The 15,505-nt window shown below is 33.9% G+C and overlaps 1 protein-coding gene across 2 annotated transcripts; it reads right to left on the reverse strand.

Moving 5' to 3' along the window:
• Window positions 1-28: 28 nt before the first annotated feature.
• Window positions 29-14,313, reverse strand: LOC149728785 (symplekin-like). Of its 2 annotated transcripts, none has more exons than XM_089888954.1 (29): window positions 13,753-14,313; window positions 12,823-13,019; window positions 12,477-12,603; window positions 12,166-12,285; window positions 11,691-11,893; window positions 11,159-11,256; window positions 10,676-10,788; window positions 10,155-10,319; window positions 9,720-9,896; window positions 8,690-8,852; window positions 8,225-8,302; window positions 7,818-7,930; window positions 7,560-7,653; window positions 7,262-7,348; window positions 6,702-6,891; window positions 6,120-6,315; window positions 5,727-5,871; window positions 5,365-5,446; window positions 4,893-5,071; window positions 4,280-4,451; window positions 3,914-4,038; window positions 3,459-3,577; window positions 2,878-2,994; window positions 2,432-2,560; window positions 1,905-2,108; window positions 1,329-1,512; window positions 1,052-1,114; window positions 566-772; window positions 29-163 (listed from the first exon to the last, which is right to left on the reverse strand). In XM_089888954.1, the coding sequence occupies exons 1-29, from the start codon at window positions 13,846-13,848 to the stop codon at window positions 105-107; spliced, it is 4,002 nt and encodes a 1,333-aa protein (XP_089745080.1). In that variant the 5' UTR covers window positions 13,849-14,313; the 3' UTR covers window positions 29-104. The 2 variants fall into 2 exon arrangements, with proteins under 2 accessions (XP_089745080.1, XP_089745079.1); XM_089888953.1 differs by having other exon boundaries at window positions 1,052-1,135; window positions 13,753-14,311.
• Window positions 14,314-15,505: the final 1,192 nt, after the last annotated feature.

The raw sequence follows: 15,505 nt of genomic DNA on the forward strand, positions 1-15,505 counted from the left end.
TTGAACTACAGCTTTAATTACACGAACATTATGGCACGAAATATTTTTATTTGTTCTAAAACAAATACATCATATATATCATGAATTATATCTTGATGTAATTGTTAGTTAACATCATCAGATTCATCTTGTGTCGGTGTCGCGCTTCGCTCGGTCTTTACTTCTATTTGGTAGAAAAAAATGTCAGAAATAATAATACAAAAAAACAAAATTGAAAAAAAAAAAATTAAAAAAAAAAATTCTTTAGATGTTTTACAAACAGGTTTACAAAAAAGAAGAAGTTCTTGCCAAAGACACATGCCTACAATTACTTTAAACCAATGGTCATTAAGCGGTTGTCGAAATCAACCATATAGAAAAAAATCACCCACAAAGTTATGTGGTAACTCGTAAGTTGACATGAGGTGTATGAAACCGAACACCTGTGTTATAACAACTGTCGTTTCCTGGCAACGCGAGAGTATAGCAAGTTAAAATCATTTATTTAATGATACTAGTGACGCGTTTGAAAAACTTTAAATTAAAATAAAAGCTGCAAATACTATTTATATAACTCAGTACTAACCAGCTTGGGCAGGAGACTGGTTACTTGTAGATGAAGGTGGTATAGCAGCAGGAGGAGCTACCATTAGTGTTGGGGGTGGGACATTGTATTGGAATGGGGGTAAGGGTAGGTTAGGGGGCAGAATTATACCGGGGGGTGGTAGATGGGTGGCTGGGGGTAAAGGGGTGGGGGTGATGGCTTTGGCTGGAGATGCTGTTGTGTTTAGAGCTGTAAGGAGAGTGTTAAATGGGTTAGCTGGTATATAGTAGGTTGGGGTAAGAGTCCCCTATAAAAGGTTCGGATAAGATCACAGGTCTAATAGTTCATGGTAAGACGCCTGTACAGTAGGTTGGGGTAAGATAACCCACATGATAGGTTGAGGTAAAATAAATAATGTTTTCATTCTATTTTTTTTTTCAATTTGGAAGTTAACAACATTTACAGAATTATATAACCATAACCTCAAGACTTTAAATGAGCATTGTAAATTGTTAAAAATGATCTTACCAGGGGGATTAGTGGATACAGGGGGAGTTGAACTTGCTGGGAGAATCACTGGTTTTATATCGGCTGCAAAATTACTCGGAGGAGCTGAGAAAAAAAACGGATGTTTTAATTCAAAAAGAAGTTTTATAAAAAATCTTTTGCTTTATAGAAATCAAAGAAAACCAAAAAATCCATCAACCTAGTAAAAGTTTAGTAAGTAAAATTTATTACCAAAAAAAATTTCCGTTAAAAATTTAATACAATGCAAATAAAACAACTCATAAACAACAAACACTACCTTGTACTTGCATGGGTGGGTTTAACAAGGGTGTAGCATTTGTGGGTGGGGGACCAAGTAGACTGGGTTGAGGGTTACTGCCGGGAAAAGCCCCAAGAAGTCCGTCGCCTTCTTTGTTTGTTTCAACTTTCACGTCCAACGAGGCTTCTTGGTTGCGTTTCTGTCGCTCGCTTTCTTGTTTAGCCTGAATGGAATTTAAGTGTATTAGAATTACAGTTAAATGAATGAATGAATGGAACTTGCTTTATCCTCTGGCAGGGCAATGATTGTTCTGTATATTCTGTTACCTACATCTCGTGCCCACGGTTTCAAGGCTCATTGCAGCCAATGTGGGTGTATGTGTCCTTGTCCTTGGGCAATTGATCCAACCCAGTGGTCACTATTGGGTTGTCTAAATCAACAGCTACACATAAAACCAAAAATAACAAATAATAATCCCCCAAAAATAATCAAGAACAAAATTAAATACATAGTAAGTCATAAGGGTGTACGAAATGTATGAAACAGAACATCTGTGTTATACTGACTCATTTCCCACCATGTGAGGGTAAATAAGCAACATTCATCATCACATACCAGCTGTGCATTTATCCTCATTATCTCTTGCTGAGCTTGGAGAGCAGCTTTTCTGTCTCTTTCCTTTCTCTCCCACTCCTGAGCGAGTTTCTCCTGCTCCTTGCTCCGAGCAAGTTTCTCCTGCATTTCCCTTTGAGCTTTTAGAGCAGCTTGTTCTGGTGAAACCTCGAGCACGGATACGATGGCTGGAGAGATGTGTTGCCGCTGGAAATGCAAAATACGATGTTATTTGTAATTGAAAATTACATTTCTATGAATAGGATGATAGAGATCATTTGGCAACTTTCTGTTCTGTAATATTTAAAGACAGCTGTTTCGTTACTTTACAAAAGGACATCAAGATTTTCTGTTAAGTGTCTTATCCAAGAACACATGCGCCAAGATCACTTAATGGCACACCCTGTTGAGTGTGGATGTCCCAATGTATGGCTAACAAAAATCTGCCATTTGAATATTCAATAGTTACAAGGTTTTTGAAACTTGTCACTAAATTTTGATAAATATTATAAAAAAAGTTTATTAAATACCTGTTGTGGGGTAAGCTTATTAACATACTGAAGTAATGGTTCCCTCAAATCGGGGAAAGTTTCAAACACATTAGACAACCAAGCTGGTGGAAGTTGTAGCAAAACTTGGAACGATTGTGGCTTCATTCGCTGGAAACACAATGGTTTAAAAAAAAATTCTGAAATGTTATGCAAAACAAGCAAAATGAAAGTGAAAAATAAGTGTTACAATGTTTTATATTAATGCCAAAAGTTCTTAGGGTTTTTTAAGTATGCTAAGGCAGTAACCCCTTAGTTCTCTCATATACTTTCATATAAAGTGGAGTGAAAGTTATAACTATAAATTTTAATAGAACAGTACCACTAAAAGAGTTTTTAAAATTTAAAAAGTATTTTTGTATTTACAGTTTAAATTTTACAAAATTTTGCCAACAATTGAAGTAAAGAACTGCTACTGTAAAACTTACCTGGCAGCATCTTATAAAACCTTCCCAAACTTTAGTTTGCTCCCAAACTCTTTTCATTATCAGTCTTTGAAGTACGTTCATAACGAACCCAGACAAACGTGAATATGTGATGAGTGCCTGTGTAAATACAAAACATTTGTATAATAACAGCGAAGGAAATTTTAAATGATAACACAAACATTCGTGGTAATTAGGTTTTTAATTCTATTCTACATGGGGGAGGGCAGGCAGTGTGAAACGACATGGGGGCTTAGATTTTGCTAGGGTGTTACAACCCATTAGTGACCACTGGGTTGGAACAATGTGTTTGACCAATAATGTATAATTTATACCCAACTCCACACAGTAAAACATTGCAATGACCAGTGGCGCAGCAAAGGGGGGTTTAGGGTGTCGCCACCCCACCTTTTAAACCCCCCAAAAAATTAATTAAAAAAAATTTGAAATTTTTTTTTGATTAAACCCCCCCCCCTCTTAATTTTTTTTTCTGGCTGCGCCACTGGCAGTGACTTATGGAAACTGCACAGAAGGCTTTGTAAAACTACATTGCTGGATATAAGATACATTATTAAAACCCATACCTGTATAACAGTCCTCATCAATAGAGTAGGAATAACTGGAAGTTCCACCAGATGGTTGATCACTGTTACAAGCACCTCAGATGTATATACGGCTTTCTCAGCAAAACATAAACTTGTTGCTGGAGAGATGTAAAGAATTAGGAATCAATGAATAAAGAATTGAATGTAACTTCAAAGTTAAATCTAGGGTGGCATTGATAAAATGCAAGTATACTCAGGCATAGCCTTTAAGAAACCTTATTGATTAGTTATTACAGGTGTAAAACTAAGGTACTAAAACTTTGCTAAAAATGAACCCTTTACACTAAAACAGGTATAGTTAATACTCCTTTTTCGCCAGTGTCGCCACCATAAATGACAGCAAAATACATTTTTAATGGTTACAAACAGTATGTACCTAAGCCTATTTCTGCAGCATACTTCATGTTACTTATTTTTCATGCATATTTTTATACCTTTAATAACAAATTTGACATCTGCCTTGCTTTGGTCTATTGTGTGCAATGCTACAAGCAGTTCCACAGGTGTTATTGCACTCACAGAAGGTTCTGAACTATAGTGACGCTGTATGCCAAGTAACCTGGTGGAAATTATAGATTGATTTGAAAAGTCTAATTTTTAATTCATTTCTGAACAACCTGCAAAAAGTGATGATAAAATTATTTTTTTTAAGTTTTTAAGTTGTTTTATCAAGTAAAAATATAAAAAAATAGTCACATCTAGTAAATAGTACAATAAAAATATATATAGGCCTAAATGGCATTGTCAGTCTCTTATTCCGATAGAATGATATCTGAAAATGATTTAGAAATTTCACCAACCTATTAAACACCCCTTTTACAACGGTCGGGTTCAGTTTTATAAGCTTAGGGAGCACAGCGAGCACTTCGTACTTTTCGAGCCCGTTTATAACCGGGATAAGGAAACGCACGTCGGGCACACGCTTCTGGTAAAGGTCACGAACTTTGCATACCAAGCTGGGTGATGGGTGTTCTGTGGTAGAAAAAAAATTTAAAAAAAAACAGTAGGAATTTAAAAAAACGGTTAAAATATATTTTTTTAGTTTTGGTATCATAGCCATAGGCATAGGGGTAAGTTATAGTATGATTCGCATTCTATTTTATTCTGTAGGAGGGGGGGGGGGAATTTTACTTTATACTACAGGGCCTGTCCAGGATCCGAGATTTAGGTCAGAGTTGACCCATGGCCATTAAGTATTTTGCCCAAGGACCCTTACGCCTATCAGCATAAAGCATTGAACCCAGTATGTTTCGATGCAAGCAGCTAACCACTAAGCCACAGTGCTAGGTAAAAAAAAACAATACTTTTAGGCAAAAAATCAAATATTTTTGTAAAAAAAACTTAATCTTTATTTACTTTTTTATAAATAAAAGCAAACTTTTCCGGAAACAAAAAAATCAAAATATTTCCGACCTCTGTCAGTGAGAATATGCAACATCCTTGTCACAATAGTTTCAGCTCCTTTTGGACATTCCTCCACCAGTTTAAGTAGCTCAGGAGAAGACATTCCTACTCCATGCACAGGAGCATCCAACGAATGAAGGATCACTCGTTTTATATTTGCAGAGGCTTCAACGTAAACTGCAGCCAAGCTGGGGATGAAAAAAGATTATTTTTTAAGCGTTTTCTTATACATAACTTCTAAAAAAATTAAAACCCTTTTTTTTTCTATAATTAAAATTTTTTTTTTGCGGAATTTTTTTATGTGATTACAAAAAAAATTGTACATGACTTAATGATTTGTAATATGCGATATATTGGGGGTAATGAGCCAATTTTGGCCTAAACCGCATATCTTAGACAAGGACCTCAGAGTAGGAGACATATATTTCGGCAAAAAAATATCATAAAAAAAATTAGAAACACAGCAGTGTTGCTCACTTACTTATGTACAAGTGCGTGGTTGGTGGGTAGAAGAGATAAACAGAGTTGGAAACACTGTTTCATTTGTTCCTCATTCCAGGTTTCTGTGAATTTAAAATGTTTTTTTTTTAATGAATATAACTTTATTTCCAATTTTTTGACGAAAAGATATTTTTCCAAACAGGGTGTTTTATGCCAAAAAACGATTAATTTGCACAGTAGAAAACTATTACTACAAATGCGGTGATATCAACTGTTTTCGCCCCTAATATATTTGTTATTTGTAAAAAAGTTTATTAATTAGAACAAAAAAGTTTTTAACAGACTAATATGGAGATATGAATTGTTTTTCTGAAAAATTGTTTTTTTTATTTATGTACTTACTGTCAGATTCTTCTTGTCGAATATCATTCGGTGGTTCTGCTTCTTTCAAGTAAGATAAATTGGTCATTGCATATTGTTCAATAAAATCTCGATATTTCTGATTTTCGTATAATTCCTTTACTATTTCAATTGAATTTTGGCGCACCTGGTAAAAAAACAATTTATTTTATAAAATGTTTTTTTCTCAGTTTTTTTTATTTTTATTCTTTTGCATACATAATGATAAACGAAATAAATTAAAATAACGAAAATAACAAATATTTATCGTTAAAAAAAATTAAAAGAATATTAATTTAAATTAGAGCAAAAATTGAATGACTTAACATGCAAAACTAAACTGCTGAATGTGCCTAATTGTTAGACTATTAGGTAACAGACCACGCCTAAACTTACAGTTTCAATTTTAAAAGTGCTTAAGTCAAGCAGAACACGCAGAAACTGCATTCTTCTCGTTGGTCTGTGTGACAGCAGGGTACGAACGAGCAACATGGTAGTTTGGGACCGCCGTTCATCCTCACAATACGAATGAACTACTTTGATGGCAGAGTCAGTCAGCAGAGGAGCTTGTAACACAAGCTTTGTAAAAAGGCTGGAAAAATAAAAAATAGATATTTTATGGGTAAGGTATATAGAAATTTGGTAGAGTAGGTCATGATTTTTGGGGATATTTTTCAAGTTTTTATGCACAAGCTTTGTGAAAAAGTAGAAAAAATAAAATATTTTATATTGTATGGGTGACATATACATATAACTTTGTAAGTAATTTTTTGGAGGATATTTTAATGTATGGCTGACAATTTAGGCAACCTATAAGGTGCCACTGGGTTAAAGCAATCACTGTTAAGTGTCTTGCCCAAGGACACATATGCCCACAATGGTCCCAGCATTTAGCCTTGAATCTGTATGCTTTGGCTAAATACAGGCGTGCTAACTACTATACAATTTATAAGAAATACATTTAGTGTTTAAACCCACCCTTCTCTTGAATCCTGTTTTTCAAGCAGACCTTGTAACAGCCCAGTAAGACATGCATCGTAATTCTCCATGGCAGCTTTATCATTAATTCCACGAGCATTTTCAAGGTAAATATTGAACTCTTCATACAACCATTGGAATGCTAGTTGAGAACGATTTCGAATGTCAGCGAGAATGAACTTGGCAAGAGCTGAAAAATGGTAGTTATTTAAGCTGTAAATTCTGTTTTAGTAAAAAACATTAACTCCAAATGAAAAAATGCTGAAAAAAAGCTCAATTAGTTATGCTTTAAGTTTTGGTTTGGTAAAGTTATTTCTATTCTAATCTTTGTGAGTGAAATCCTACAGTGTGGCGCATGTGGGGCCTGTAATTTAGGCCAGAGTTGGTCCACTACACAGGGTACTTTAACCCACTTAGTGTCCAATGGGTTGGAGCAATGTCTGTTAAATCTCTTGCCCAAGACGCATACATCTATCAGTATCAAGCATTGAACCCGGTGTTCTTTTTTATTAAAATATTTCATTTTATATTATATTTAGCCTACTCAAACATAGACTTACATCTGTGCAGATCACCACCAAACTGAGCTACAAGGTTTGTTAAAATCTTCTGCCACCTTGAGTGAATTCCACCAGCAATTGCACTTCCTGAAAAGAATTATTTATGACCAAATATAATAATATGTTATGTAAATATATTTATATATTCTATATGGGTTAGGGCCTACAGTAAAGCATGCCATGGATTCTAAAAATTAGGCAAGAGTTGAGAAATTACTCTTGACACTATTTTTTTATATTAAATTTAAACCTTTCCAAAAATCTTATTAAAATGAGTTGGAATGTAATAAAAACTTACTTTCAGATTTAAGCACACGTAGAACCGCCATCTTGATTATTTTGTCTTTTGCTTCCAAACTTAAAGGCTTGGTAATGCTTGCTAGATGGAATCCCTGCAAAGAAAAAAAAGTCTTAAAATTTTACGACCAATAACATAAATGGCATTTTAACATTAACATAAATTTATACGGCCACAACGGTAGCAGGGACAAGCCTTGAACCCGTAACCTCTTGGTTACTGGCGTGCTAACCACTGTTCTACGAGTCGTACACATACTTGTATTCTTCTCTGCATCCCTTTCATAGGGACAGCTGGTTGAGTTGGCTCTAATGGTTTGCTCTCTTGTTTAACTTCAACCGGTTCAGGGACATCAGAGGTTGTTGTTCCACCTAATATAAAAGTAAAATGTTATTTTACTAAAGTGGTGCCCAGTGGGCAGCTAGGGTGTTATTGGGGGGGGTCGCGACTTTTTATAAGATTTTTTTACAATGCTGTCGTAGTTAAAGTTGTAAAGCATGTAAAAATTAAAAAATTATAGATAATATCTTATGAACGAATGAATGTAAGTTACTTTATCCTCGCGTGGCCGGAAATCGACAGTCGCTATTACACAGGTGTTCTGTTTCATACATCTCGTGCTAGCTTTTACCAAGTATGTTACTTTATCAATAACAAATAGTCACCAATAAGAGTTTGGATTGGGATTTTCTTTTCAAGTTCTTTCTTTTCTTTCTCCATTTGTTTCTTCGCTATTTCTTTTGCTTCCTATAATATAAGTAACGTTTTGTTTAGATCAGTAACAAAAAAATAAATAAATTTAAAAAAGCAAAAAATGTGCATTGCAGTTTCTACTTCATTTTGGTAAAATTTCTGCATTTAGCCCAAATATTTCCCAAAAATTGTGCAAACTGAACATAGGATATGTTTATGTATACATAAATTTATTTAATCCTAATTCAAACCTGTAAAAAATGATACATTCATTACATTGTTTGTTAAATTGAAAATCTATACGTAATTTCAAAATCAAAATATTAGGTTTAAAATTTTAAATACTAAAAAAAACAATTAAATTTTGCAATGTTCTTTAGCTATCAAAAAGCATTAAATTTTCACCCCCTAAAACCCCTAAAGCGTAAAAACGTCACCCACCATTTCTGCAGTGTGTTGAACCCCTGATCCGATCCCGACCGCTGTCATCTGGATGGAAAGAAGACGAGCAAGATGTTTCTTCTGATCAATCGTTCCAGCCGACTCTATTGGAGTATAAGAGGCTTGGAAAGCATCTGGGATTTTATCAGGGAGCATAACCTGTAAAGATGGGAATACTTTTTTTTGCCAAAAAATAAGTATATATATATAATATATAATATTTATTTAGTAACAAATTTGCAAAAATTCGGTGTTTTCTCATGATTACTGTAAATCTGAAAAAAATCTTCTGGCAATTTTTATAATTGTGGACTTAAGGGACCAACATTTGAACATCAACAATAATACCACTGTTACTATTTCAGAATGCCTTATGCAAAATAATTAGCAACCTTTAATGGCATTTTTGTTAAGTGTGAGTTAAAAAGTTAAGATAATCAAACTAAGTACAACTGTTGGACTTTGGTATATTGCCGCGGTTCCCAAAGTGGGCGCCGCGGCGCACTAGTGCGCCGACGCAACTCGTCAAGTGCGCCGTGAAAATTTGCAGAAACATTTTCAATTTAGCATGGTCGAGATAATTGATTTGTATTAATATTTTATTGCAATATAAATTGTTGTTTTATATAAAAATCCAACGTGTTTGTTCAATAGTAAAATTTAAAAAGTTTGTTTTCGCATTTCTATCTGTACAGTAGATTTGTATATTACGTAACAATGCCAATTATTTCTTTCGGTTTGCAATAATCATGTCCAGACTGTGGTACAACACTTTTCATATGCTTAAACGAGCCTAATCTTAAAATACACGATAAAACTGTAAAAATGCGTTTTTATTTCTAAGACCTTTGGCTAAGTGCGCCGCAAACATTTTGAATAGCTCAAGTGGTGCCGGGTGAAAAAAAAGTTTGGGAACCACTGGTATATTGCCATCAATTTATAGAGGATTGCAGAACCACTTTTTTATTCTTTATTGGATTAAAAACACACTGTAACATATAAATGTCTAGGAAAGTAAGATCTTACCATGCTAAGTAAAACAAGGTTGGCCACATTCTCTGGCGAGAGCAAAGGAACAAGTTCGCTAGCCGTCATATCAATAGCTGTGTTATGTTGCTGGATGCTGCGTGATCCTGATGCTTCCGGATCTTTTCCAACATCCGGTTTTCCAACATCTTCCTCCCCATATTCATTGTAATGATCCTGATGATTTCAAAAATACATTTTGTGAAGTGAATGTTTTTCCTAATATATAATTTTTAGTATTTAAACAAATATATCAGAATGTTTATTCTGAATTTTGTACACAGCCTTTTTGTTAAGACTAATAAAATGAAGTAATTTAGACATTAAATTTATTATGGCCTACTTAGAAAAACAAATGAATGTAGTGTTAGCATATATACATAAAAAGTAATAAGTCTTTATTTTACAAAAACGAAAACCACCGTAAAAACTCACCTCAACTTTTGCCTTTTTGTTTTGAGACATTTCCGCTCCTTTTATTTCATCCGTTGTTCGTTTTTTACTCGCAGATTTCTTATCCCTCATAGCAGCATTAACATTGGGCATGTTCTTTGCAATCTCAGATGAATTTGTTCCCAAGTCATATAACAAGTTGGTGATCTGAAATAGTAAAGACATATTTCTAATAAAAATTTTCCAATATGACAGATTCATGTATGTTATACCCATAAGAAAAATTGTTAAGTATTAAATGTTGTTTAACATATTAACAATAACATACATATTATATACAAAAGCAAAAATAACTTTCGTGTTTATTGCATGGTCAGGTACTTTTTTACTGCTTGTTTTGGAATAAAATTGATTTTTAATTTTTATAGCATTAAAAGAATTTTTTTTTAACTTAATATAAATACTGTTTAAATGAAATCAAAAGCCCCTTTTTAATGTATAGAATAAAATAAGATACATGTTTTGATCAGTAGAAACTTCATCAAAACCAGTTAAAAAACAACCTGTGGATGAAACTCAATAGAAGCAGGATGACGCAGCAGATTTAGAAGTTGCATTTTCAGATGTTTTCTCACACTTGTTACTTGTGTCTTCGCCAATGTAGGGGGCAAGTTGGCTGTGGGAAATACGAAAAAAGTTTAAATTTTTGGATAAAAATTATTTTGAACCAAGTGCATATCATAACAAAAACTTTTATTTATATTTTAAAATGATAGCGAAGACCAAAATAATTGTAACAATGAAGAGAAATGAATTAGCAATAAAATAGTATTTACTTTGTATGTAAACTAAAACAAATACCGTAAATCTGACCCTGATCTGGTACTCATATAGCTGGATCATTCTTGTGTAAAGAAATACAGTAAGGATCTGGTGCTTAGAAAACGTAACAGATAAAAATCAAGTCAAACCAGTTGTCAACAACGATACGTTTTCGTAGCACCAGATTTCTATACAAACATAATATATATATCTTATAATCTTACCATGCAGTGTTTCAAAGGCAGGTACAACTGTAGATATGAATTGAGGTCTCTGTTTTGCTATTGTAGTAAGAGTACCCATGGATGCCATCAGATTGACACTGTGTTAATAAGATTGTCAGCTTAAAATAGAGATCCATATTCCTTTACAATATTTACACCATATTTAAATTCTTATCTTTGAGTAAACTAGTCTAACAATTATTACAGTACTTTTTAAATAACTTGAAAATTTAATGTTAGTATCTTGTCAGTCTTTATTATATAGTAGGGTGAAAATTATATAGTAGGGTGGGGAAAGATGAGGCATCTTTTCATTCTATATTCTCTTCCCATTTGGTAGTAAACAAAGAACATTCAAAGAATTATAAATCTGTATCCTCACGACTCACATAGACCGTTGTTAACTGTTTAAAACATGTTCAGGATATTTTAATATTATGTGCTATAGGTGTCCGGTCTTCACCTACCCTACTATATATGATGCAACATAACGGATTTTTGCCTTTTTCATCCCACAGAAAATATTATTAACCTGGATATTGCTGGTGAAGCCACAAAAGAAAGAAGTTTCTCGAGCAGCGATACTCCGAGAGATTTTAACTCAGACTTAACGAGAATGGTGTGGTTGTTTGGGAGCTGATCCAAGGAGGAGAAAACCTCCAACTTCTTGGGGAGTTCCGACAAACGATGTTTTTCGGATAAGGTGAGAATTACCTTCTCTGCAAACTTGACCACCTATATGAATGGAAAAGGCGTAATATAGAAAACAAATTCCATGGGGCTTGATGTGAGTCGCAGCGATGGACCCAAAATATATTAAACAGTAACAGACTAATTTTTGCTTGGCTAAAAACAACCATCTGGAAATTGGTTTTCAGAAATATCATTATTTTCTGGTCTCTATATGCCCAATACAAATAAAAACTACAAATACCTTCAAATCAATAATGCTTGATTTATACATTTCAGAAACTGAATAATACATTAACTTATCCCATAGAATATACCTGCGTTCGGACCCCATCATTTTCAGAATCAAATAGCTCAAAAATCCTCTGCTGTATATCACACATAGTTTTCCAACTCGATTTGAGCATATTGCTAATATTCTTGTGTGTGCTGATCCACTGCAATAACATAAAAAAATGACAAATTTAAAAAAATTTGATCACTATAAAAGAATGTTCGTTTTTTTTTAAATGACACATTTTATTTAAAAAAATTATGCCCCCTTTTTTTAGAAAAAATACTCAAAAAAGTGATGCTTGGTAGAAACTAACAACATTTTTGAAGATTTAAGAAGCTTATATCAACTGACCTGCACACAGATTCTGTATAACTGGGTTGATGACTGGATTACTTTTTTCAAAACATTAACATTTTCATCGACAAGTAACATGTGAAGGTTAAGAAGCAGCTTGGAAAATAACTCTGGGTCTTTTTTGCTGTAATTAAATAAATAAGTTGGTCAATTTTTTCTTATCTCTCCAGTTTAGTCATTACATATCATATGTGTTACGCTGTAACTCGTAAGCGGTGATAAAGTGTATGAAACAGAACAATCTTATTATAACGGTTGTCTTTGCACCACCGCAGGAGGATAAATAAGTTATTTTATTAATAGAGAAGATATTCATTTATTCAATGATAGACTTCCAACTTACCACGCCTCTTCCATGAATCCAACAACGAACTTTCTCACTTCTTGCGATCGATCAGCTTGAAACGCAACCACTTCATCAGTGAAGTTATCCAACATCTCAGGCTGTTTGTTTATCACAAGTTCCTTGACTTGTTGCAGCCGTTCTACTTTAACGGAATCCTCCACGGACATGGAAGCTTTGTTAAGGAGGTCAATCACCTGGATTTCAAACAGAAAAATATGTTTAGCATAGGCAAGGATATGCATGCCAGTTTGCAGAATATGGCTGTTCCAGATAAGATCTTCTGTGTGCAAGTTGTTTTTTTGGCGTGTAGTGCACAAACGCTATTATTAAAATAGGCATTTTTTGAAAATCGATGTGCAAGTTTCAATATGTAATACTCCTTAATTTAATACAGATTTGGTTCATTGTTTAATTAATGGGCGTGTATGGGAAAAATTATGATGTGCATTACCAAATTTTTTTAAATAAAATTTCCTGTGCACCTTCTGTGCTCTGTAGACTTGTATTTATGGAGGTGTTTGGGCTGTGTGGATAAATTGAACTGACAATCATTAAAAATCTAATATGTCTGGATATGTGGCTAAGTAGTTAACATACTGCATCGCATTATGTATTTATCTTTGAGCAAGATGTTTAGTAAATATTACCCAAGACCCAGTTGTCAAAAATGGGTTGTAGCACGACTAGCACTCTGGGTTCGGGTAATGGGCTGGGCCTGGCAAATCCCAAGACCCATGACATACCAAGCTTTAGAACCTTATCTAGATAAAACAGAATATACCATATATATAATAGTCAAACTGAAATTAGGAGCATTTTCCCTAATCCATAGAATGTTTGTCTGTATGTCAGTATGTGTATAACTGGAAAAAATGAGCAAAAACACAATTCAGTCTTAAGCCTTCAGACAATTTAACAAGGACCCACCAAGTCAACGGTGGTAAGTTTTCTTCGATCATCTTGTTCTTGTGAAGAATTTATCTCCTCTTTGAACTTACGGCTTCGTTTACGCTGCGGCTCCATTGCAAACGTGGTGTGGAACTTATGGGGGTTAATTTCGATGTTTGGACGAATTTATACACGCTCAATATTGGTATGTGTGATGTACTTTGACGTCTACATTGACAAAACTGTTACGAACCATTTTATCTCTTCTGCATTCATTTTCCATGCAATGTGAGAACTTTAACATAACACTTAGAGGAATGCCATCATAAAAATTATAGCTATACTGTAAACTGGTGTGTTAAAGTTCTTTTAAAAAGTTTTAAAAAGAGAGCAGTATTGTTGCATTTTGGAGTTACCACAGATATCATGCCACATGAATTAATTAAATCAAACACATGTTGCTAGTACAACAAGTATTTTGTGTATCCAATCTTTATTTTGTTAACTCCATTGCCGTAAAATCGATGTAAAAGTATTTATTCATGCTGGTCTTTAAGGATTCTTACGTCGAAAGTTGGTGGGTTCAAATTCCGAACGATTTCTTTAAACTTAAATGTTTCATTAAACCGTGTATAAAATAATAATACAAGATTTATAAATGAATGATTGTAACGTACGTATCCTTGCGTGGCAAGGTACTTTTGTATTGGACACTTCAGAACGTAGCCTAGTGATTCATAAAATAATAAATTTACAATAAGATTTTGTAGTTATTGAATAAAAATAAGGATCCCACCTAAAATTGAAAGTGTTTAAAACAAACTGTATAATACGGTACAACTATATCTTATATTAATACATAGGCCCAAACTTTAAGCCTGGCATTTCATAGTTTGCGGTCTTTGACGTTCCGGTCACCGGTATCACACAAAGTTTTAAATTCTTGGTAACGTCGATACACACAGCTAGGCGTTTTAATTTGAACACACATTTCGTTTCGATTCGATGCTTTTATATGAGGAGTGTAGCTCGCACAGCCGCAACGGTGGTTGTAGTTTTGAAAAGGAAAGTATTATAAACAACCAAAGCAATTATCTAAGCACTTTATTGTAAGTCTGATAATTAGTCTACTCCTGTGCAGAACAGCAAGGTAACACACGATAGAAATGCATATGGAATAACAGAGCAAGGGTTAAACAGAAAAAACTATATACAGTAGGGTGGGGGGAAATGGGATACGTAAGTAGTATCCAAAAATCCTTATCGTGTTTTAAACAATTAACAACGTTCTATGGGAGTCGTGAGGATACGGTTTTATAATTCGTTAAATGTTTTTGGTTTACTACCAAATGGGACGAGAAAATAGATTGAAAGAGTGTCCCATCTTACCTCAACCTATTATATATATTGCGTTTCGAGAGGAAAGCTTATACAGTGAAGATAAATATTTTTGTATATAAACTAGCTATCAAGTTAAAGAGTTTTGTATTATACGCTGCGTAATATTGTACAAACTACTCAAGTTTGCTGCGGTCGTTGCGCTCTATCTGCACAAGTGAAATTAAACGTAACGGTATCATAGATTATGTACCGCTATAGAACTTAATTGACGCTCATTTGTTAAATAGCTAATTCAATATATTTTTTGTTATGTGTGTTGGTTATGGTTTGTACTTCAAGTATATGATACATTCTATGTAGCAAAGTTTTTTTTTAATCTGTCAATTACCACGCCTAAATAAACCGACAGTAAACGCGTGTTTCGTGTATGTTCAAGCAACAGCATTTTATT

This window comes from Ciona robusta, chromosome 11 (genome assembly GCF_009617815.1).
Source record: "Ciona robusta chromosome 11, ASM961781v2".
Classification (NCBI taxonomy): Eukaryota; Metazoa; Chordata; class Ascidiacea; order Phlebobranchia; family Cionidae; genus Ciona; species Ciona robusta.